At 40.7% G+C, this 25,539-nt stretch overlaps 1 protein-coding gene and 1 long non-coding RNA gene across 3 annotated transcripts in view; one reads left to right on the forward strand and one right to left on the reverse strand.

Annotated features, from left to right (window-relative positions):
• Positions 1 to 25,539, forward strand: part of LOC120803605 (glutamate receptor-interacting protein 2-like) — a 34,385-nt gene continuing 8,846 nt past the window's right edge. Inside the window, exons 1-18 of the mRNA XM_040152225.1 lie at positions 1 to 40; positions 3,131 to 3,211; positions 3,965 to 4,100; positions 6,156 to 6,301; positions 8,397 to 8,480; positions 8,578 to 8,653; positions 9,294 to 9,439; positions 12,370 to 12,517; positions 12,610 to 12,779; positions 16,573 to 16,701; positions 16,852 to 17,013; positions 18,372 to 18,558; positions 21,658 to 21,803; positions 21,897 to 21,977; positions 22,357 to 22,420; positions 22,849 to 22,994; positions 24,438 to 24,582; positions 24,876 to 25,015. Coding sequence (XP_040008159.1) covers positions 1 to 40; positions 3,131 to 3,211; positions 3,965 to 4,100; positions 6,156 to 6,301; positions 8,397 to 8,480; positions 8,578 to 8,653; positions 9,294 to 9,439; positions 12,370 to 12,517; positions 12,610 to 12,779; positions 16,573 to 16,701; positions 16,852 to 17,013; positions 18,372 to 18,558; positions 21,658 to 21,803; positions 21,897 to 21,977; positions 22,357 to 22,420; positions 22,849 to 22,994; positions 24,438 to 24,582; positions 24,876 to 25,015 — 2,227 coding nt within the window. The remainder of the gene's footprint in view (positions 41 to 3,130; positions 3,212 to 3,964; positions 4,101 to 6,155; positions 6,302 to 8,396; positions 8,481 to 8,577; positions 8,654 to 9,293; positions 9,440 to 12,369; positions 12,518 to 12,609; positions 12,780 to 16,572; positions 16,702 to 16,851; positions 17,014 to 18,371; positions 18,559 to 21,657; positions 21,804 to 21,896; positions 21,978 to 22,356; positions 22,421 to 22,848; positions 22,995 to 24,437; positions 24,583 to 24,875; positions 25,016 to 25,539) is intronic.
• Positions 7,925 to 16,603, reverse strand: LOC120803606. Of its 2 annotated transcripts, none has more exons than XR_005709356.1 (3): positions 16,531 to 16,603; positions 12,582 to 12,786; positions 7,925 to 8,643 (listed from the first exon to the last, which is right to left on the reverse strand). It is a non-coding gene; the product is annotated as an uncharacterized LOC120803606 (long non-coding RNA). The 2 variants fall into 2 exon arrangements; XR_005709355.1 differs by having other exon boundaries at positions 7,925 to 8,646.

Consider the following 25,539-nt stretch of genomic DNA (forward strand, 5'->3'; position numbering starts at 1 on the left):
ATGCTGTGTGGTCTGAGGAGAGACACCAAGAACAGCATCGGTAAGAGCACCACACTTTGATCTTTACAATGCAGACGGAAGGGGGTCAGCTTGTGTTTTGTAGTAGGGGATTTTAGGGCTGGAGGGGGTGAGTGATCACCCTCATCATTTACCAACCTGTAAAGAGCTGCCTATGTCTTAAATGTATTTATCTGAGGAGCAGCCACAACAACTTGTAACCCATTTAACGTAATTCCAAATATGTTGATTCATTCTCACTAACTAGATTTTGGAGGATATTTCCATGCTTGTACGGCATTACGCTGTTGCAATGCACGCATTATGGGAGTGATCGATTGTGAGAGATTTAAATGTCAATGGACTCGACCACCAGCTCGTCATACCATCCTGCCATGTGTAATGGGGACAGATATAGAAATGTAAACTGGGTCTGGCAGGGCCCAATTTATAAATAAAGTTTTACTTCTGAAAATAGCATTATGATTTCATTGTCATTGTCAGTGCTGCCCCCATATTTAACCTACATTATGATTGGATACGGGAGGGATGGCATACAGTGCCCTGAATTAAATCAGGAGTTAATTAACTCACCACATATTTATGCAAGAGCGTAGAATTTTTTTTTAGTCAGTGCGAGGTCCTCTAGATTCAGCTTCTTACTAAAATCATATCCATGAGCCAATAACTAACTTCCCCTACAAATACAACAGAGATGAGATGGGTTTTGTTCTTGTTTTTACAGTAGTTTGTTCATTGTTGGAGATGTTTATTAATCAGCTCCATCCTGATCTTAATTCTGACCGTTAGGGTGAGTGATGGAGGATGGCTGGGGGATGGCTTGATGGTACAGTAGCATTCAGTCACGTGCAGCACGTTGGGGCCTCTGTTACCCAGAGCTAATGTTGCCTTTTGACTGCAATGACAGCTGCTGGACTGTCAGGGCCCCCTGGAGCCCGCGTGGTTACGAGGCTTTTGCCCAGTCTAATGTGTTTGTGATGTGTCACTCACTTTGTGAATGCGTGTTTGTGCCTTGCAGCCACTGGACAGGATATTTGTGCAAGGATGTGTGTAAATTAGTGTTAAATACTGTATTATGCATATGTTGTGTATGTTCTGTACATCACTAAAATATGAAAGTCTAGTAAAGAAATTTTTGAGGTCCGACTCATGCGGCTGTGTGCACAAGAAGGCTGAATTTTCTTTTTACTCCTCGTATCCAGGGCTTGCCCAAAGGTTTCAGGTCAGAGAGGGTTTGACAAAAGGATCCCTGCCTCTCAGCTGTCTGAAGGCTTCATCTTCAGTTTGGGCAATGGGTGGAGACTCGATGTGGACTGAGAGAAGGCAGTAGGTTGGATGTCCTCAGAGCACTTGCCTCCGCCTCCCCCAGTTCCGTCTTTACAAATCGGAGTAACCAAAATGGAATTTTTCATGTCAAATAGAAAAACTTTCATGCCTGAGATGTTACATTTTAAATGATGACAGACCCCCATATATTATAGAGGCCTATAAGTATAGTGCAACATGACAAAAGTTGATATTAATAGATATTAATATTCCGTGTAAACAGAAAGTAATATGTTGCCATGGATTCAGCTAATTCTGCTGTGGGCTACAGCTTGAGCCCTGCTTTTTTAGTCACTATTTGTTTACTTTTTGGCAAACTGGTGCCATTAAAAGTATGCCGAATTCGCTATTAGCAATTCATGTTTGCCATGTACCTAAGGATGTACAGACAACTGTCACCAAATTACTTTGATACTGAAGAAAACTTAAAAAGGTTCTGGAGTTTTTCTTCTTCTTCTTTTCGTCTTTTTCTATGATTTCTAAAGAGATTTATGGAGGTTTATTCTGATGGATGTTCGAGTCAATGCTGTCCTCAGAAATAGTGCCTAACACTGAAGCTAAAAATATGCATATCATGTCTGTGTGTTCAGATTTGACTGAGTTATGACTCAGAGAAGCTGTATGATTTTTTGTTGCAAACCGCAGTAATTGGGTGCTAAGGGTTTTGAAGTACCTCAATTGCCTCAATGAGCTGTGTGTCACAGCCACTGCTGTTGCCTGTAAGTGCTGCCTGTGTTGAACAGGCCAAATCAATGGGGCAAACTAGAATAACTAACTTTCCATTCTTTCGAAATACCAGCATGTAGGCATGCCTCACAGTTCGAAAACCTCTGGTTTATAGGTTACACGGTTTCTGACTGATGGGTGTTAGAAAAATAAGATTTTAACCAGGGTCTGTACTGTGCAGTATTAAAGCAGTCATTGATTATTGACTTAATTTTGATACTCGTAGTGTTAGGCCCCAACATGGCCCCTCCACTCTTAAAAAGAGGACTTGGCACAGCTTCTCTTTAAGTTTGTAATATGATGTTCAGTCGCTGCGCTGGGCAGCTGAAAAGGTAATCCACAGTGGACAGGATTAGAGAAGTGCCAAGTCAGTTTCCTCATCACTGTGACTGCTGACGTGCTTGTATGGCTGCACTCAGGGCAGTGGCTCTGCTAATCTGAGGCCAGCCCAGTGCTGTGTCAGAAATGGGTTCCAGTCTGGGTAAAATAAATAAATAAATAAATAAATAAACAACCAAGTTTCCCCTGCAGAGCAGATTGAACACTTTCCAGCTTTCTGTAGCAGCTGCTGTAAATGACATGAAAATGATGATTTCCTCTCCCTTCCCCGACAGTCCATTAACTGCATGCTGTTCCTTGAGGGAAATTCCCATGCTTTAGTGGTTGCATACATCAAGCTCCCCACAAATATATTCATGTGTTAAATTGATGGTTTTCAAGGGTCTTTGCTGCAGACAGAAAGGAGCTACAGTGTTTTAAACCCTTGACCCTTTAATAGGATTGTCGTGGAAACAAAGTGGAGGGACCTTCCAGGTTCCTGAGTTCAGGCTCACTTTGTTTCAGCTACTGCCTGACAGGCGGATGTGGCTGTTGGCTTAGTGATGTTTCCCTCCCAGGGCCCTTACGTTACCCAGGGTGCAGTTCAAAGCATTAAAGTGTTGGCAGCCTTCATGATGTGCAATTGATGGTCATTTCATTTAGCCTTCTGCTGCAGAGTTTCCGCACATATAACTACAGTGTTTTCTAACAGCACCTCCATACCTCCTTGCTGTCTCCTCAGATGAAGGACCATACTCGAAGGGGGGCAAGGAGTCCGGGGGAACTGACCAATCACATTCATCCATGAGGCGCAGCCTTTCAGGTGCAATACAATCAAACCTGACTTCACATCATTTTGTTTTCTATCTGTTGTCTGATTCACGCTACTGCACCTAATTCACCCGGGTCCTCACAAAAAGAAGAAGAACAGTCATTTGACTGAGATTTGTGTCTTTGCACATGCAGAGTCATGTGTCTGCTTCATTTTGCCTGATGTTGCATTGCTTTGAATGCTTAGATAAGGTGAAAAAAAAACGCTTGTGTGGCATACCTGTCATTGGTACTAAACCACACTTGGTAGACGTCACATTTAACAGCACAGCACAATGCAGACAACAAGACAGAATGAGTCCTCTGATGACACTATATAACCACATGTCCATCAGTCAAACTAATTTTCATTCACTAAGAATACAACTGGGTTTCAATTTATAACCTGATGAGTCTGCTGTAATTTTCAACAACTGCATTTTTTTTGTAAAAATCCAGTGATTTTCTTTCCCTTATCAGTATTTAGAATGGTTTTAATAAAACACCACACGAAGACTCATCCTCCTCCTCCTCCTTCTGAAGCCGTCACAAAGATTCACTCAGACTCCGAGATTTGAGGAAACAAGAAAAAGATAGGAAAGTGAGAAAATCAAATATGAGGCTGTGTGTCAGAGAACAATTTAGTGAGAGATTCAGGAAAGAAAGAAGAAGAAGAGTCTTTCGTTGCCTCTCAGACAGAGCGATTCTGTCAAGCGCATGTCAATGCTGACTGTGGATCTGTGCCTTTGTCTGTATCTCACTGCAGAAGAGTACCGAGGAGTGACCACAGTGGACCTGATGAAGAGGGAAGGCAGCAGCCTTGGCCTCACCATCTCCGGAGGGTCTGATAAGGATGGCAAGCCCAGAGTGTCAAACCTACGGCCAGGTGGGCTAGCTGCCAGGTGAGATCTCTGCTCTGTGATGCGGGTAAAACCTGGCAACCACACCGAGCTGTCCGGACTTGTTATTCTGCTCCCACAAACGTGCATGTGTTGCAAAGTTACACCAGGTCGCCCTAACTGCAGGACTAGAGGCGTTGTGTTAGATCAGCTTGATGCCAATCCACAGGGTAATACCCCAACAGGCCTTGTTTTTAAGTAAAGTCCCCAAAGAAACCATTTAGGATATGTCCATAAACTGAAATGTAAATTTGTTTCATTTTTTTGTCACTTCATGCATTGTTCACTGCATGGTGGTAATTAATCAATATAAGTTGTTTGTGAGGTCGTTTTTTATGTGTTAAAGATGGCTCAATTACAACTCGCATTACAACTAATTTTCCCCAGCGTAAACAACATTAAAATCATTTTCCCGAACACCAACCCCATGAAAAATTGTAGCAGAGGACTCACGTTTCATGATGATTAAGCAGCGTGTGACTGAAGACTAACACACACACACACACACTTTTCTAAGAATGACACAGGCCCTCTGAAAAAGTCTTGGCCAAATATGACGTTGCTTGTCAAGTCTGAGGAGGTTTAAAGACAGACACTGTGCTAATTCTTCCAAGCAGCTTGTCTTCCCACAGCTGACTTCATGCTTGTGTAGAAGTGCTAGCTAATTTACTGGGTGGGGAGACACGCAGGCAGACACGAGAGCGACTGGGAGAGACATTGTGTGACATCGTGAGGCTGGACCAGATGACAGGACGGTCAGCCGTGCTGGTTAAGACGTCTGTCTGTCTGCTGTCAGTGCTTATTGGCAGTAGCCCAGAGGTGAGAGGGGCGAGCAGGGCGGAACATATATTTAATTAATTGGCCCTCCAATGAGCAGCGTGTTGACTCAGAATGTCATATGTGAGACAGCATGTATAGTCATCTCTTCCATGTCTGAAGAGGACAGGCTTTGAGTCATCCCAACATACTCTCACTATTCTACACAACTGGCTCTGTATGTTAGTCTAAATAAAGCAAAGGGATTTAGAATGAAGCAACCTTTGACCACAAATTAATACACCAGTCATGACTACTTCTGTAAATATTCAGTGCATAGTTCTATTGCTATTCAGTTCTATTCAGTTTTAATTTCTGCCTCTTTTACACCATGGGATCATGCAGTAAAAACCGGCCGTAGCATTTATTCAGATCAGATGTTTGCATTTCATGTTGATCATGATCAGATCAACTTTACTAGGGGGCCTTGGGGCCAAATTGTGCCGTTAGGCCACTATTGTTGGACCTAACTGTACCAAACGGTGGATTACAGAGAGTTTAATGCGATGAGAGTGAACGTTGCTGCTCGTAAAACCAAAACAATGAGCTGAAAATTAAGCATAGTCTTAGTTCAGGCGGAAGGACGAAGTCGCGCCTGTACGGGACGATTGGCATCAGCTGTTCTCAGTACGCTTCAGAGCGAGTGGCTCATTCACAGCCATGTGGCAAGTAACTTCCAATTAAAATCACGCAGGTCTACAACCTGACACTTGTCACTGTTACTCAGATGATGACGCTCATGCCAGTGCCGTTTGCTGCCACAGCTTCCACCACCAGCCCAACCCCCTCCGTATGTGGTATTTTGTATAGTCGATTGAGCTAAGATTAATTTTCATGTAGGTGTTAGTAATATTAAGGATTAGCTCTCTCAGCAGAGTCCTCGTCCCATCCCAGATTCATTGAGCGCCCCCTCAAACAGCACAGCCTTTTCTGCTAAATTGTACTGTATAACCATTTGCTTTAAATGGTTAATTCCTCAACATAAGTTTCCCTGACTGAACAACTAAAAGTCGTTGATAGTTATCTGTGGGTTTATCATTACGAGCCACATAAGTCAGATTCCAGATGTTTGCAGTTTTAACATTTTAAAACTTGCCCCCTCGATGAGAAATGACCGCAAGCTCAGGGAATAACGCAGAATTGAGCTGATAGTTGAAACATCACTCACAAAAATGCAGTTCCAAAAAAAAAAAAAAGATTGACAGGCAATGAATGCGTGAGTCTGCCCTTCACTTTCCACAGGAGTGACCAGCTGAATGTAGGAGACTACATCAAGTCAGTGAATGGCATCAACCTGTCGAAGCTTCGCCATGATGAGATTATCAGCCTGCTGAAGAACATCGGGGAGCGAGTTGTGCTGGAGGTGGAGTACGAGCTGCCTCCGTTCGGTAGGTGAAGTCTGCGAGATGAGTATTCTGCCTGAAAGTCTCTGCGGATAGAGAAGGTCACATGAAGAAAATTTTCAGACATTTAGAAAAAATTATGCTGTCACTGAAACGAGTGCTTCGTGTTTCCAAACGCACAAAGATGAGAGACGGGTTACTCATCAACAAGCCTATTAGTTGAGGCTTCAGACCATAAAGAGCTCTTTCTTATGACCTTGAGATCAGTGAAATTTAACTTCCAGAGGGCTTAACATTAAATTTTGGGGTCTGATAATATTCTGTCTGTACTTTTCCGCTTGACACTCTCACCACTTAGAGAAATTCACATGTAGAAAATGTTTAGATATTTCAGAAGAGTACACATGAAAGCTGTGATTGCAAGGTCTCCCCTTGGGGCAAGTTCAAGTATCACTCTGAACCGCCATTTCTCCAGGTCTCAGCACACTGATAGTATTATTAAAAAAGAACTGGGGAGAGGCATGAGCGTCAGCAGGGAGAGCTCTCCCCACGTCCCTCCAGCTGTTACGAACATGGTTATATCATCGCTGGTTCTAACCCACCTTGAATATTACTCTGTTGTTTGGCCTGCAGCCAAAACGAAGGCTATGCCAAAGTTGCAAAAAGAGCTGCTAGACTAGCTGTGCACCTGTTCATATCACACTAGCATTACCAAAATGCATTCCAGATGATCCTGGCTGCCAATCAAAACCACACTTCATCTAAGTATCCTGTTGTTAATTAGGAAAGCCATCTTCTCAGGTAAATACGCCAGCCGAAATCATGAGCATTTTACTAGAACTGCTACGCAGGGACCATTACGTCTTCCAAGACCCAAAACAAATTATTTGAAATATATAGTTCAATACAGAGCTATGGTGTAATGTAAACATCTAACTTGTTTTTTCGTTAATAACTGTTAATGTATAGATCTCGTCCTGTGTATATATGTGTGTACTAATGGACCCCAGGAAGATGAGCAAGTGGAAGCTGAATCAGTGGAAAGTGGAGGGGGATCCTCTTAGCAATAAACAAAAGACATGCTGTGTATTTACAAATTCAACAAAAAGTAGGAAATAAGATTATTAGCTGAGGCTCCAGACCTTAAAAAAACACAAACTATGGCTTCAGACCTGAACATCCAAACGATGCAAGTCATGCTGAGGCCACTGCACCTGCGAAAGGCTCAGCATTAAAGTCTGACGTCTCATCTCATCTCACTTCTATGCTCAGCAACACTGTGGCTTTACTAAATGTTTGATTTTTTTTCTTCTTTTTTTTTTCATACGTTCTTCAGCTGCTTTAATATCCTCCCACTACAAAACATGTGGATCTTAATCAAGTCAATTTAAAATTTAAAAACAGCAAATTTTGTCCAAGGTGCTTTACAGACAGAGGAGAATTACAGTTAAATAAAAACACAGACATGCTTTTGAAGATCAGTAAGTAAATTAATAAAAGTGTGAGAATCGATTATCTTTGATAAAAACATTAAAATACAACAGGTTCATTGCACAGAGAACAAACAAATAACGAAAAGAAGATGTGAGCAGTCATGGCTTTAATGACTGTTGTATTAGGAAATTCTCCTGTCATTTCCCAGTAGGCATTGATTTTGTGATTTGCAGGTCAAACAACAGTGTATCTATATGTTTCTTAATGTTCAAATTCGGTTGAAAAGTTTCTTTTTAGACATCTAGGTTACAAAAGACAGTCATTTCATTTTCATGTATGTATTTTTGAAGCACACCTGCTTCACGTTGAAAAATAGTCATTCCAGTTGTGTTAAAACCACAGATATAACCTAGACATCTTCAAAATTGTCAGCCATATTTAGTCCCATTTTAACCTCGACATCTAGAAATCTTTTGACCTGCAAATCACCAAATCAATACTTATCGTGTTTCTCTAATCAAGGCACTGGCCTCAGAAACAGCGTTGGCCCCCTGCGGCTCTCCACTGCTCGTAAATTGTTGACACGGATCAAACACTGAGAATTTATTTCTCCACTAGGATTAATTAAACACGTTTCTAACACTTCATTTTATGTGTAGCTTTACAAGATTACGGTAATAATTTGTCATTTTCTCTCTACTCTTAGTCCAGACCCCCTCAGGAGTCATAACCAAAACCATAGAGGTGTGTTTACACAAGGAGGGGAACAGCTTTGGGTTTGTCATGAGAGGTAGGTGGATGGGTGATGTTTTTTTATGAACCATTCGGCAGGAATAGTTAACCTCAGCTTTTGACACTGATTTATCTCTGCGTTCTGGTGTTTTTAGGAGGCTTCCATGAAGACTGGCGCAGGTCTCGTCCTCTGGTGGTTACCCACGTCAGACCAGGGGGTCCTGCTGACAGGTGAGGACACGGATAAATGAGTTACTGTGTGTAGGTATATATACAAGTGTGGTTATTTATGTGCCTTGTATACATTTTATGTCTTGATCATGCATGAATGAGCCTATTCAGATTATTGTATGTATGCATGCATGCGTGTCTTCATATTGTGTGTATTTGGATGTATAGGCTAATGGATATGTGTTTTACTAATTGGTCTGCAATGAAAATATTTGTCCCTTACCCATATGAATACATGTAAAAGATTTAAAATCAACAATATTTTTATGTGACCATTATTATGTCTTTTGCATTAGTGTATGCTCAGACCCCTGCATGAACTTGTGGCTGCGACACATACTGTATTGAGTACGTTATCTTCAAAGCAGAAAGGGCACCGCTCATCCTGAGGCTAATGCAGCATTGCACTTTTCCCCATGAAAACTGCGAGCACCAAAACACTGGAGCAAACATAATTCACCATCACCGGCTTTTTCGGCCATTTATCTCGTTTATCCTTCATCTCACCTGGGAGGGAACACTCATGTGGAACTGTTTAATGATTTACTGTGACTGGTGCTTAAACGCTCGTATGAGCATCTTGTGCTGGTCGCCCTTGTTTTATTTTTTTCTCTCTTTCTCTCCCTCTGTGCGTCTCCAGAGAAGGCACTTTGAAGGCTGGAGACCGAGTGCTGAGCATAGACGGGATGCCTTTAAACAGAGAGAAGCACGCTGACGCTTTGACCATGCTGATGCAGAGCGGCCAGGAAGCTCTGTTCCTGATTGAGTATGACGTCTCTGTCATGGGTGAGCACACACACACAGGGAATATGGGGAGGCATGGTAGGGCAGCGTTGCTCTGAGGGTAAATAATGTGGCTGTTTGGCTGCGTGGATGTGAGTGAGTGTCGGTGGTAGAGACGCCACCAGGGGAGTCACTCGGGCCCGAGAGCAGACTTTAGCAGGGAAAGGGTAGATGGATGATATTCAGTGTTTTATCATAATGGGTCTCTCTCCTCTCCTGAATCATAGCAGGTTTAATCTATGTTTTTCTGTTTGTTTTTTTTAAAGTATATTATTTTTCTGTACCAGAGTCATTGCCACTCTTGGCTTTGTTTTTCAGGCGTAGTATGTCACTCAGGACAACTCTTTGTTAATGAGGATTTTTTTTTAACATGACCTCAATAAAACAAGGTTGGACATGAGCAACAGGCAGACATTTTATGGTACGTCCCCAGGCCCTGATGATGATGCATATTTCGGGGGACAAGATGACAAACATTCGAAGCAGGCTAATAAAGGGACACCCCAGCGAGTTAGTGATGCACTTCTGTAAAGTAAGGGGATTCACAAGAGACAAATTTACAAAATAATGATTAAAATGTAAGCAGCAGAGGCCAAAATATTTTGAGTTTTAGTTCCTAGGTTGAGTCAAGCTACAAGAATGCAGGATCCTGCAGTTCCCATAATGCCGCTTGCTAGTATCTTTTTCATTAACTAGGCAAACTCCCACGTCTCCCCACATACCTAGTTTGTACTGCAGACTCTCTGTTATAAATGTGTAGTCCCCTTGCTCAGGGTTAACCCTGATGACATCATGATGACATAATCTGGGTTACTTTCTCAGACTTGAATTTTTTTTTTTTTTAAATCCCCTCCAGAGACACATTAGACACAATACAACTGTTTTAACAACCTGTAGTAGTGACTAGAGGTCTTCACTCAACCCAAAACAGACATGTGGAAAACCTACCCGAACGCTGTGTACGTAAATGAATTTTCATAAAAGACCCAAACCAAGGGGGGACCCCATCACCACCAGAGCTGACCTGAATGGACCCGGGGATAATTAGACCTGATACAAAATACGGTCGACCCGAACTGAAGAGGCCTTTCGGATGAGAGGCGAAACGTCTTCAAGCAAGTCCAGATGCATTCAGATACTACTTATAGGACCCAGACAGACTCTTACAGAGAGAGAACACCAACACGGGCAATCAATAAATTTGATCAATTAACCAGCAGCCGCAGTAGAAAAGAGCAGCTACATAATAACAATAATAATAATGTCCGAAGAATGAATGTAAAGTCATAGAAACTAAAATAATAATTTAACTAAAATAATAATTTAACAAAAAATATAATAAAAGAATGTGTTCATATGCGTCAAAGAAAAATTTGTATAAATAACTGAAAGTCCTATCTCGACCTCCTGCACCAACAATAAAAATTAAAACAAAAGACCTTGTTCGAATATTTTCAATATCTAGAATCAAATTTTAGAAAACAACACAGGTCAGTCTGACCTTGCTAGTACAGAGTGAATTACATTAAAATATCCTCAAACTTTTTGTCAAAAAATAGTAAAAAAAAATGCCACTAAACACAGGAGCTCACTGCATGACCAAAAGCCTGATTATAACCTCCATTTGGTTACGGTGACTAATTCTCCAGATCGCACACTTTTCACTGGTCTGTGCAAACTAGGGCAGGTCACCAAGGACAGTTGACACACATTATCTTTCTGTATGTAGGAATTTAGGATTCAGACCTTCTGCCTCTGGCCTGAACCAGTCAGAGGGCTCACATTTATAAGTAACATGTATTTATAACTGACATCTGGAAAAACAGTGAAATATTTTGGAGTGGTGCAGCTTTCCCCTGCATTTCTCCGCTGGGCCGTCCTCACGGGCAGCAGGTAGACTCTGTCCTCCCTCTGTCTCCTCCTCTGGGTCAACCTCCTCCTCTGATCAAACCAACACATTCAGTATACCTTTACATCTTCTCTTCTCAATAATTTTGCCACCTGTGTTGTAAAGGTCCTTGAGTAATGACAGCTTAGGAGTTGCACCTGTAAACTACATTTCACAGCACGTGTTAAGTTGCACTAAAAACTGAGGAGAGAAAAAACGGGCCCCTGGGCACAAACATGTAAACGGCACCCCCACCCACCCTACATAGGAGCATGAAACGCAGACTGAAAGAGAAACAGTGCATCAATGGTAGTTGTTTTGTGCCTCTTTCTTGCGTTTTAAAAAAAAAAAATCTATATTTAGTAGTTTATTCATTTATTTTTGGCTGCTTTCCGTCTTATTATGGTTTGTTTTGCATCTCTTTGTAGTTAATTTACATGCCTGTGCTTACCTCTTTGTGGTCTTTTGGGTCTATTATTTGGCCTTTTACATCTCTTTGGGGTTGTTTTTTTGTCTCATAATGGTTATTTAGTGTCTGTTCTTAGTTGTTTCACATCTGTGTTTAGTCATTTCACATCTTGTTTTAGTCATTTTTCATCTCTTTGTGGTCATTCCGGATCTTATTCTGGTTATTTTGCGTCTAATTTCTTATTCATTTGGCATTTCTTTGTGGTCATTTGGACATTTGGTAATTGGTTAGTGTTTCTTTCAGTGACGTTTTGCAGGTTAAGCATGTCCATTGGGCACAGGCACACTGACCCCATGGGGCTCCTGGGCCTGTGCCCAATATGCCAATTCAGTAATCCATCCATGCAGTACCAGATTAATGAAAATATTAAGAGAATTGTATTGCATGACTTTAATTTGATAAGTGTGCCACAGCAACTGAGAGAACCTGTAACGATGCAAATCTGATGACAGTGTTTTGGGGTCTTTTCATTGTTTAGACGGTAACGATTTTAACGATTGTATTATGTTCCTGGCTATAGATGCATCCATCAATCTTGTTGGCCTCTATCATCTCTGTGTGTGTTATCTGTTTCAGAGGCAGTGCAGCAAGCCTCAGGCCCTCTGCTGGTGGAAATAGTGAAGGGTCCCTCTGCCAGCCTGGGGATCAGCCTCACCACAACAATATACAGAAGCAAACAAGTTATTATTATTGACAAGATAAAGGCAGCTAGCGTGGTGGAAAGGTGAAACCCAACCTCTTCTACTTTGCTGCTCCACAGACATTTTCATAACAGAAACGTTCCTTACCCAGCCTGACTATGTCTCATTCTCCCAGGTGTGGAGCGCTGCATGCAGGTGACATCCTCCTGTCCATAGACGGGACGAGCACAGAACACTGCTCCCTGATGGAGGCCACGCAGCTACTGGCCAGCACCTCAGACATTGTCAAACTAGAGATTCTTCCAGCTAGTCAGAGCAGACTTCCTGTCAGGCCACAAGACACAGGTATGTCCTGCAGGTGACAGAAAAAAAATGGAAAAGGAGATGGATGTATAAGACTCAGCATTGAAAGGGGACATAATTTGAGACAAAGCAGCTGGACAACACTATGTGCAATTATTTTTATTTTTTAAGATGGCAACTAGCATTTATTTTCATTATTGATTCATTTGTTGTTTGTTTGTTTTTTGAATAATCAATGGATATTTTGTTGTATAAAATAGTGAAAATTATTTCTAGAGCCCAAGGTGACAACTTCAAATCAAAAACCCACTACATTTATTTTACAGCTTTACTTACTAGTTACTTTAAAGATTAAATTTTACAATAAAAAAATCAACTGATAAGCTTATAAAATACAATACACTGTTAAATATTAAACCAGTGGATCCCAACCTTTTGGCGTGTGACCCCTTCCAAAAAAAACAGTGTCTAGCTGTGGTCCCTTGTCCCATTTCAGATGTGTATGGGTAGTTAGCATTTCCACCAAAGAGACATTTCCCCTCTAAACTTCTCAACTGATTTAATTTAAGTAACAGCTTGAAGCCAAAAGAGGCAAATTATACAATAATTCACAAAAAAGAAAAGACTAGAGAAAGGTTTTTAAAAAACTTTGTTTTTTCTTCCATCCTCTCCCATTATTCATCTCATGACCCCTCAAATATATCTGGTGACCCTTGATGACAATGCCCCCTCCTTAGGACAGGAGGGGTCATGGAACGATTTGATAAGTATGAAAATGATGTGAATCATAATCTATGGCCTTGGCAGTCACCAGATCTCAACCCAGTTGAACAACTACGGGAGGTTTTGGACCAACATGTGAGACAACGCTCTCTGCCGCCATCATCAAAACACCAAATGAGGGAATATCTTTTGGAACAATGTTATTACATCCCTGCAGTAGAGTTTCAGAGACTTGTAAGATCTATGCCAAGGAGCAGGGCAATGCAAAGGATTTACCGAGCACAATGTTGACTAAGTGTCTAATTGTTCCAACACCACATCATTAAAATCTTTTGAAGTAGCTTTGTGTGTAGAGAATATACACTAGACAGAATGTAGTTCATGTATGTTGTCCTCACCATATGTATTGTCACTGTTGTGCTCTTAGCTATATTACCCACAGCTGTAAAGAGCCTGGCTGCCTCCCAGCTGCCTTCCTCAATGTGCTATGAATCGGTCTCTGTGCGTGTGTGTGCGTGTGTGTGCGTGTGTGTGCGTGTGTGTATGTGTTTGCGTGTGTATGTGTGTGCATGCTGCCGGCCACAATCCCTCTGCCTTCGCACTTGGCCTCTTCCGCATACCAACAAGCTACACACAAATACAGATACACACACCCACGCACACACACACACACACACACCCTCTTTCCGTCAGAGATCATGTTCGTGCCATGTTCTGCAGACTTATTTCTGGGTCAGCAGCTGCAGGGGCTACTTAACATGTGAGCATGGGAAGAATCATACAACATGACGAGGAGAAATAAGCTGGAGTTCAGTGTTCTCTAGGATCACTGAATCCTTTCTTCTGAGATGTTTCTTTGCCCTTTCTTCCTTTATTTGCCTTGCCCAGTCTGCAGGCTACACTTTTTTTTTTGTTGCCAAACTTCCACCTGTCTTTTACCCATATTTACTGATGTATTTTTGATCAGTTTCTTAAATTTATACAGAGTTAAATCCTCTAAAGACCACTGTCGGAGTAAGTACTAATGCAACAATCAAATAATACTGCACTACAAGTAAAAGTCCTGCACTGAAAATGTTACTGAAGTAAAAGTATGTAAGTATAATCAGGAAAATGTACTTACAGTATGAAAAGTAAAAGTACTCAATGCAGGAAAATCGTCCCTGTGAGTGTTACACCGTCATATATAACTAGATTATTATTACTCATGCATTAATGTAAAAGCAGGGATTTATATTTAAAAGGAAAAGTAGCAAATCCGCACATTTGAAAAGCTTGAACCATAACATGTGTAAAGTTTTACATAAAAAATGACTTAAAACAATTATCAAAATAGTTGCCAATTAACTTTCTGTCAAATGATGACTCGATTAATCGATTCATCATTATTCAGCTGTATACGCGCTGCTTGGAAGTTTAATTAATAACAAAGCATCATCTTCTATAAGCTCTTCGTATGTTTTGTATGTCATTTGTAAAGTAACTAAAGCTGTCCAATAAATGTAGTGCTGTAAAAAGTAAAGCATTTCCCTCTTAACGTAGCACGAAGAGAAAAGACTTTGGCCAACTATCTCAAATTTGTACTTCAGTACGCTATTTGAGTAAATGTACTTAGTTACATTCTTTCACCACTGAAGACGTGCAAATGAATACTTTCTAAGCCTGCTCAGTGACTTCAACTGCTTTGGCTCATTTTGAATATTGAACTGTCTCAATTCAAAGTGCCGCACAGGCATCACTTCTCTATAAAAGTACAGGCACGTATCTTGTCTTCTATAATCTCAATTCAATAATGATTCAGTTCTTGAATAAGGCGTTGTGACGTTATGATAAGACGATATTTTCACAGCTTCTTTCCCCCCCAGGATAAGGCACGATTATAAGATGCAATTTGTCTAATCTCCTCTGGGGATTTAATAAGACTGATACGGCCACTAAGAGATTAGGAGTTAGTGTTTCCTTTCACCATCATAGATTGAAAACACCGATTCTCGGAGAGCCTCCCCTAGGTGGACTTAACATAAGCCGACAGAGCCAGAGCTTTACAGGTTTGATTGAGTCCGATAGAAACTGGTTCTTTAAAAGGGGCCGGAGGTTCTGCTGCATGTTTTCTGATTATGTACAGTTGGATTTAACCAGCTCCCCTGAATGAGGCAAACATCCCAGGCACTACTGTACTCATCCATGTTCCCGGCAAATCCTCCGTCCATGTGAGCCAGTTTTCAGAGATTAGACCCCTGCAAATGAGGCAGCTAGGATTACTGTCACATGTAACATTCAGTGACAAATTTAGCTGCGTGAATGTGTAAATGAAAGTTAATTATTGAGGTGTGTGTCATACAGTAGGTCACTTGTTTCCCCGCACTGTTTCATAAATACTGTCTGACTGAATGCACTTTGTTACACAGGCTTTGACATGATGGATAAAACGTCTTTCAGAATTAAAAACAATCGCTGCTCTCCATTTGGTTCAAAGCAGGGAAAAGCTAGCACAACTGCTGAAAAAAAAAAAAAAAGCATGAATATGAAACAAGCAAAAGATTAAATTAAAGCACATTTGACCAAACTGTCTGCCAATCAGATGCAGAGACAGACGTCCGGCATCATCAGCTATCAAGCACTCAGCTGTGTCCAATCAAGGTTAAACCACATGCCTTTAACAGACAGTGTCTTTTCCTCATCATGCCCAGCAGTCAACTTGCTCAGACTGTTTTTGCACCTTCGGGCTCTTTTGAAAATGAATTTATAAAAATGATCTCCAATTTACACTCGGCTTTTTGGAAGCTTGCCAGTAAAAGTAAGATTTTTTTTTTTTTTTTAGACCCTCCACCACTTCCCATTCAGATCACTGTGTCTAACTGATTCTCAGATGCTCATCAAAATACATTAAACCCCAGGATTTAAGCAAGTGTACCATGACAAAAACATTAAATATCAATTACTCTGCTCTGAATTCTCTTTCAGGCACTGTGTGGCGTGGTACAAATTTAGACATGGGAATGAAAGCGTGATTTCATGGGTGGAATTAAGACAAGTGTACGGCAGATCTAGTGGAGTGTATCTGGCTTACTTAATGGATGTGTTTGCCTCCTTGCTGCTGCTGCTGCTGCAGTAAAAGTGCAGAAGAGCAACTATCATCACTGGGACCAAAGCAGCAACTACTGCCATCCCCCACATGCCAGCCACAGTAAGACATGGAGCAGCCCAAGCCACCCACACAACCAGCAGGACCACTGCAAATGTAAGTTATCACTTGTGACAGCACTGCTGCTGGCGAGTCACCCTAGCAGGAGCCTTTCTTCTGTTTGTTAAACCCTTTTCCAAAAGCGATGATGTTTAGTTTCACTGTACCAGCCTTTTGATACATTTAATGCTATGTGTCTCCTTTCAGCTCTGGTGAGTGGTGGCTTCTCCCCTTCCTCCACAGCCACCTCAGGCTTCAGCAGCCAGGGTAGCAATACACTGCCCTGCCCCATCCCTTCGATCGCTCCCACCAGCCCTCGCAGCTCGACCGGCAAGAGGAGGAACAGGAAGAAGGACCACAAGAGCTCACGTATGATAAAACCGCCTGCCTCTTAGTATTTTTCCCCCCACATTAAAGGGTCAGTTAAAGCAAATTAAAAAAGAAACATTTTTCCTCATTAGTATGTGGTAGTTTAGTGCACATGGTTTTGGTTTTTATCTCCCGAGGGGTGACATATTTACTCAATTGCCAGTTTATTAGGTACATCTAACCAAATGTAATGTTTTTGGTGCTGATAAGTTGTTTTTCGTGATACTGAAAGGTGTTTTGTTATTTTTTCCCACCTTTTTTTTTAAATCAATGAGGGTTGGCTAAATAACAGAAACACCTCTCTGTATAACACAATACTGTTTAACAGCAACACAGTAACACCACCTCTCCAACTAAAACTGAACCTTCATGAGGGAGACGTCATTGCAAAACTGTTGAGTTAGACTGCATCACTCTTAGCTGGGTGAGGCGTACCTAATAAACTGCCACCTGAGTTTATGTTAATAAGACGCAGATTTCTGCGCCAAACTTAATACAATTATACAACCATACAGACTTGTTGGTGTATCAGTTAACAAATTAATTAACAAAAAATGAAAGGGATATTGTAGTGACTGTTAAAACAACATAATCCAAAGACCTCACCTTCACTGTCAGAATGAACAGTTTTTCTGGAGACTGTTCAGTAGAAAGAAGATTCATTGAAAATGCATAAAGAACTGTGACATTTGTGATTTTGGGTGATAATTATAATCTCAACAACAGTCTGCCATGAAAATTTGCCAAATTTCATGGCATGATAACCCATAATCACTCTGTTGATCCCTTAACTGTTCATCTAGCATCATGACTGGGCTAAAATTTTAATTCGTTACAGCCAAATTCCTGCAAAACTAATCACAAATTAAAACTAAAGCTAATAACTACTTCGTGTTTAGTGCTAATTAGGATATGTTGCCACGCTAGCATGCTAAACTAAAATGGCATTTCTTCAGATCCCAGACACAAATAAAACCAAAAGCTATTTGCAGGGCTAGACACTACCAGACGTTGAGTGAGAAAATACCTTTTCAGGAGCAGGGTTTGTAATTTGAGGGAGCTGACCCTTTAAAATGTTGCTGCAGAGCTGTTAAAACAAACACCTTTCCCTCCTGTTTCGCCCCCTCACTGTGTGAACAGATCTGACTGATAACTGACGTAAACGTGACTGATGTAAACCCTGAGAAGTGACTCATTCCCTTTCCATTCCCATGTCGTCTATGTGGGTTCATGTCTCTTCCCCTTACCCTCCTGCATTTTTTTGTCCCCAACAATCCCTCTCTTGCTCCATTTATCTGCCACTTCTCCACTAATATCTCTCTCTGATGTGTCCTCTCCCCTCTCCCCCTCTCCCTAAGTATCTCTGGCGTCCAGTTCTGTCGGCCCAGGGGGGCAGGTTTTTCATGTGGAAACAAGCGAGGTCGTCCTGAGGGGGGATCCGCTCACAGGTTTCGGGATCCAGCTGCAGGGGGGTGTCTTTGCCACAGAGACCCTGTCCGCTCCCCCAGTCATCCGCTTTATTGAGCCCGACAGCCCAGCTGAGAGGTAATGGGCTGAGACACCTAACGAGTAAACAAATGTCATATAGAGTCACCTTGAACTAGAGGACCTTAGTGCTAATCATTCAGCCCGGCAATGAAACACCACATGTGAAAAAAGGCTAATTTTAGCCTGGTGTCTCCAAGAAGTATTTTTTCTGAAGGCTGGAGAGCTGCATTTGTCTAGTGCAGCAGTGGTTCCCAAACGGGGGGTCTGGACCCACAGAGTGGGCCAAAAATCTAATTCAAGGGGGTCACGAGATGATTAAAAGCTGAAAAACATACTATCTGTTATGCAAAGCTAACAGTTAACTGTCAGTTGGTTAACTGGTACACCACTTTGGTCCAGACTGAAATACCTCAACAACTATTGGATGTATTGCCATGAAAGTTTATAAAGACATTCATGGTCCCCAGAGGATTGAGCGTATAATGACTTTGGTGATCCTCTGACTTTTACTCTAGCACCACTAAGGTTATGTCCAGATCAGCCTCCGAAGGGGTCCTTGAGCAAAGAGTTGTTGTTCTGCCACAACTGACCCCCATCAATTGATTGATCCTTTAAGTCATTTTTTAAAAAATACCCAAAATTCACTGGTACCAGCTTCTCAAATGTGAATATTTGCTAGTTTCACAGTTTTCTATGGTGATAGACTCAAAGTTTGGAGTTTTGGAGTTTTTGACAGCTGGTCACACAAAACGAAGAAATCTGAATATGTTAACTTGGGCCTCAGGGAATTCTGGTGGGCCTTTTTTCTCTATTTTCTACACTGAACAATCAATCAATTATTTGAGAAAATAATTGTCATGTCAATGTATTGATAGCTAAAATATTGTCAGTGACAGGCTTACTCCTATAATGGAATAATACTACCTTGCCTGATGTTTTCTGACTGTTAATTTCTTGACCTTCAGAAAAAATTAAAGCGATTTGATAAAACACAACTTTACAACAAATCATCTCAGTATATACTGAAACAGTTTAGGTCTTCGGGTCTAGATTTTGACACGGGGTCCCTCTACAGGAGCGGGGGCCCCAAGATGGAAAATTGAGGATCCTACATAGTTGATATTCTACTTCAGTGTTGCAAATTTTTAACAAATTTGTGATTAATAGAGATCAGAAATAGAGTAGAGTAAGCCTGGGGCTTTCGGGGCCCCTGAGGGTCTGGGGCCCCTAGAGGGCAGTTGCCCACCTTGCCTGGCTGGTAATGCAGCCTTGATCAGGATGAATCGTTATGAAAGGTTCATTTGTCCAGTACTTTGTTTTGTGATCAAATACCTACAAAACAAATGATATGCTCATCAGCCTGAGCTGTACTTTGTTTCTGATGGTGACCAACATTAGTATTGTCATTGCCAACATGTTAGTATGCTGACGTTGCCATTTAGCCCTCACAGAGCTGCTGGCATGGCTGTAGACTCTTGTTTTTCTTTGTTTAAAAAAAAATATATAAAAAGAAAACGAGGAAAATATCCATCTAAGGTTGAGCTAGTCACAACAGAGAGACATACTGTATGCGCTATCAATGGGCACAAGTAGATATTGCTTCTTTTTTAAAGGGTCACAAGTCAAAAATGTGAGAAATAGCTAGATAGTTTAGTGCTTATCAACCCTTGCTCATGGTAATGGTTTATTTCATTAGTGAGGGATGTCATAACCCAAGATTTCGAGAGGTCTTAGAAAATTATTTTGACAGTTACTTTAGTCTTGAGTGTGTTTCTGACAAATTAAGAGAAGCAGCAGCCGCCAGTAGTAGATTTATCACACATTATCCATGGTCCATTAATGCAGCAAGATTTTCTTTTTTTTTTTCTTTTTTTTTTAAATGAACACAGACACACACACACACAGTATTGGTATGTATTGTATTGATCAAGACTACATGTTGCAGTCTAATTAACACACAGCTCTGATCAGGCCACTGCTTAGTATCTGTCCTTGTCTCGCAAGATTAATGATGCCGCCTGTGCCGGCAGCGCAGGACCATCTCTCCTGGGCCTAGTAACACGATTAGTCCAGCAGCAGTTGGACAGGAGTGACTCAAACAAAGCATCCGACTGTGATGTCGGTGTCTCAGCCTCCACACAAGGTTAATGAGCGGCGGCCCTTAGTGAATTAATATCAGTTGACAGTGCTTCGGTGTTTGCCCTAGCAATTAGGAGTCTGATGAAATGTGTGATGTGTGTGATTTTTAAATTATTTTCCTTTGTATGTGTGCATTTGCTAGCTGGGGTAATTGTCAGGTTCAAATAATGGGTCGGTTTTAAATGTGTATATGTCAAGCCAATAGGCAATATTTTGTTTTCATAGATGGCATTTTAAACATTCAGCCAATGTGATTTGGTGTTAAAGTTAATGACACGGTGTCACTCGTCAGAATCATTTCCATAAAAGTGTAAATTCAAAACCTTGCTGATGCTAGCATGGGCAGACTGAAACCACTATTTCATCAAGAGGTTACTTAACTGACATAAAATGAATCTACCAATTTTGGTAATTGATTCATTGTAGGTCCTTTTATGAAGCAAAAAATGTCAACATTTGCTGCTTCAATCCTCTCAAATATGAGTGGTTGGTATGTTTTTTTTGTTTTTATATCATTTTTAATTCAATATCTTTGGGTTTTCAACCGTTGCTTGGACAAAACAAGCAAAGAAGAAAGCTAAAGAAGATTTGTTTGTTCTGCAAAAAGAAAAAAAACAAACTGAAGTAAGACACTTTTCCTTCTGAGAGACGTTTAAGTTCTACTTGCTGATATTTCTAATTATATTTGTAGCTGTTGTAACTATTACACGTGTGTGTAGTCACTGCTTTCTGTGACCTAACTTTCTTTATACTGACATGTGTTACCCAATGAGGGTAAGCTAAATAAGAGAAATACTTCTCTGATTAACGCAATGCGATTAAACAGCACCACCACTGTATGTGTTGTTCCCATGTCTCTTGATCTCCATGCTATTTCCTGGATATATAAAGATAAATAAATAAATAACTAAACTAACTCACTAATGAGGGTGGAAGACATCACCTCTCGGAGATTGTGATTAACTTTTTAAAGACACTTTTCAGACTGGGTTGTTTTTGTGCATTTTCCGTGTTAAGGTGTGGGCTGCTGCAGGTTGGAGACAGACTGTTGTCCATTAATGGGATCCCGACAGAAGACGGCACTTTGGAGGAAGCCCATCAGCTGCTCCGAGACTCCGCTTTGGCCAATAAGGTCACAGTAGAGATTGAGTTTGACGTTGCAGGTATCATATAGCACATGTACTGCACTTGAAACCATTTCTGATTGTGGAATCATGTTTCTTTGTGCTTAAATCTTTACTTTAAATCTCACTTAGAGTCAGTGGTTCCCAGCAGTGGCACCTTCCATGTTAAACTACCCAAGAGGAGAGGAGTGGAGCTGGGCATCACCATCAGTGGTGAGTTTGCTGGCAACAAAACTTACAGCAGGGGGCAGTGTTGCTTAATAATACCCTACAGACCTGCATACTGGAAATCTCCTTTAAACCAATGTTCTATGATCCATAAAACCCAGCCTCGCAAAAGCATGGGGGCACATACCTCATTACCTCTGAATAATACTGGCCTGTACCAGCATTCATCATTATCCCCTCCTGTTCCAACTAACTCTGTTTAAAAGGAAAAAAAATGCAAACAGGAAGCCAAGTATGAGCAGTGCAACAAAAAGAGAAGGAAGTTGACTAATTTGAAATATTTAGAGTCACTGTTAATGTGGTTTTACCCTCATGTCACACATCCTGAAATAAAACCCCTAAAATTTTTCCTCTGTTTTAACAGCAAGTAAGAAGCCTGGCAAGCCCCTCATCATCTCTGACATCAGAAAAGGCAGCATAGCACACAGGTATGTCCTGTCATCACACAGAGCTAATGATATTACTGCTGAACGTTTTGTTTCTCCAGCTCTCACAGCACTAAGTCTTACACATTTTCTTGTAAATATCAAAACAGTCTGTGGCAATGACCCAATGACAATATTTCTGAACACTTTACAGCTCAGGGTGAACTAGGTTCCTTGGCTTATATGGGATTATTCGTGAACAACATAAAATTGTTTTGTGAATCCAGTGTGTAATACAAGCCTAATTGGATTGAGCTATGAAAACTGGATCAGTATGGCAGAGGAACAGCATTTCAGAAGAGCTCAGTGTTGATTAGGGTGAGGGTGAGGTTACGGTCACCCCAAGGATCCCCCTGAGACACCAGGCTAATAGGATTCTGCTGGTGAGTCCCAGTTAATAGTTTGGATCCTCTTGCTCTTGTGTCCGGTAGAACAGGCACTCTGGAGCCTGGAGACAGGCTGCTGGCCATCGACAGCGTGCGTCTGGAGAACTGCACCATGGAGGATGCCATGCACATCCTGCAGCAGGCCGAGGAAATGGTCAAACTGCGAATCCAGAAGGATGAGGACAATATTGGTACATCTAATCACTTAGAACACAAAACATCAATCCAGTGTAGGAGCAGTGGTGGAAAGGGACCAAGTACATATATTCAAGTACACTACTTATACTTATAGTTGAGTATAATTTAATAGTATATTTTATACTAAGTATAAATTATGCTTCTATTTCATTAGGAAATATTTTTACTCCATTACATTTATTTGACAGCTGTAGTTACTACTTGCTTTTCGGATTAAGATTTTACATAAAAAGAGTTTATAAAATGAAATGCATTGTTAAAGATTACACCAGCGGTTCCAATCTCTTTTTGGCTTGTGACCTCTTACATTCCCCCTCTAAACTTGTCATATGATTTAATTTAAATAATTGTTCAAGGCCAAAAGAAGTAGAATTATCACATTTTTCACAAAAAAAAATCAAGATTACACAAAAAGTCCAAAAACTGAATTCAAATTTGTGGAGCACAAATTTGTTTATTTCTTCTTTCCTACCCTTGAGATTTATCAGACGTATCTTGTGACCCTGTGAAGGGGCCTGACCCCTCAGCTTGGAAACCACTAGGCTCCAACTGCGTGACGCTGATAACAATCTGACCATTATTTTCTCAAATAAACATCACTGTACTGTTTGGTCCATTTAAATGTCAGGAAATAGTCATAGTAACAAATGTCTATCACAAACTCCCAGAGCCCAAGTTGAATATGATAGAAAATGAAGAAAAACCGACCTATATTCAGATCTCAGAAGCTTGAAGCAGTGAAATTTTGACATTTTTGCCTAAAAAATTGCTTGAGAAATTAATTGATTATCAATATTATATAATTTAATATTCTGTTGATTCTCTAATTGATTAATGAACTAATTGGTTTCAGGTTTAAACCGGACTAAATAACCTAACTGTATATACTGTAAAGTTGCTAAAACTAGCTCCACTTTGACCAGCTATGACAGTAAAATGCTGTTTATGCTGTTGTGCTTTTTTTTTTTTTTTCACAACTCATACTTTTAGTTTTTGATACTTTAAGTATATTTTGCTGATATTACTTTAAGATTTGCAGGATTTGTAATGGAATATTTTTAGAAAGTTGTATCGGTACTTTTACTTAAGTTAAGGAACTGAATACTACTTCCACCGCTGCATATAAAACGAAACAAAAAACAAATCCCACGTTCAATTTTTTTCTTGTACCATTGCTTTTTCTCCTACGTACCTTTTTGTTTACAGGTGTGCAAAGTCTTTTCGTACCACTGTATATAAGCCATCAAACGTTTAAAAGCAGTTCAACGAGAATAAAATGAGACGTAAAGGTGAAAAAGCTCTCTGGACTTAAGTAGCTCCTGTATTTGTCCATTTGCACGAATGATTTTCTCCTGAAATAGTTCTGTCTCTTCATTACATCTTTATATAATCTTGAATCTTATGGATGGTATCTACTGTTTCCCCATGTGCTGTAGATGAGTTGGAGATGTCAGGCTCCATAATCTACACAGTTGAGCTGAAGAGATACAACGGACCACTAGGCATCACCATTTCTGGCACAGAGGAGCCCTTTGACCCCATCGTCATTTCTGGCCTCACCAAGAAGGGCCTGGCAGAGAGGTGAGGGGCGGGCAGGCTGGGGGTCAGGGTAGTTATTTTAGAAGATAGTGACACTTACTTTATGCTGACGCTCATCAAATCTGTACTGGCTCCCTTTGGAAACTTTTTTTTTTTTTTTTTTTTTTTAAATGAGACAGTAAACAATGGCTGTCTCGTCTTTTTCTACAACAAGAAGCCTCTTTGTCTCCATCTCAGTCAGCACTCTGGCAGCCTGACAGGTTTCCTGGCCCGCCTGTTGGTACTGTCTGGTATACTCTGGTATCCCTGTCTCCTCTGCTCTCCTAACCCTGCAGGACCGGGGCCATCCATATAGGGGACAGAGTCCTGGCCATCAATGGGGTCAGTTTAAAAGGAAAGCCGCTGAGCGAGGCCATCCACCTCCTGCAGATGGCCGGGGAGTCCGTCACCCTTAAGATCAAGAAACAAGCCGACCGTATGTTTTCAGAGTTTTTTGTTTTGTTTTTTTGTTTTTCAACTCATTACGTATTTATTTTTTTTATTACGCACAGCAGTTTGCAAAAATTATCTTGCAAAAATACAGTTGCAGAAATGAGTTAAAATAAAAACAAAAACACGGAGAGAAGAAAGCGAAAAAGTAAATTAATAAAAAGAAAAAAAATAATTTAAGAAACACAAACAGTGAGTAGATAAGGGCACATGGATTCATAATAATAATAAACAGTTACATTATGACACATGTTTTAACATTCACTTTTCTGTTTCATTAAGTTTGTCATGGGCCTAAGACATTATTTGTAATGACTGGGTGCCATTTTTTTTTTTTTTTTTCCAAATGTTTTTGTCCACTGTTTTAATCTTCAAGTAATTTTTTTTTTTTTCAAATCCATTCACTTTTTATAATCTGCTCCTCCACTTTCCTGTGGATGGAACATCACCGCTGAACCAATGTCCAGAGATACATTCCCTTTGTCCTCATGCTATCATTTACACAGCACT

This window comes from Xiphias gladius, chromosome 18 (assembly GCF_016859285.1).
Source record: "Xiphias gladius isolate SHS-SW01 ecotype Sanya breed wild chromosome 18, ASM1685928v1, whole genome shotgun sequence".
Classification (NCBI taxonomy): Eukaryota; Metazoa; Chordata; class Actinopteri; order Istiophoriformes; family Xiphiidae; genus Xiphias; species Xiphias gladius.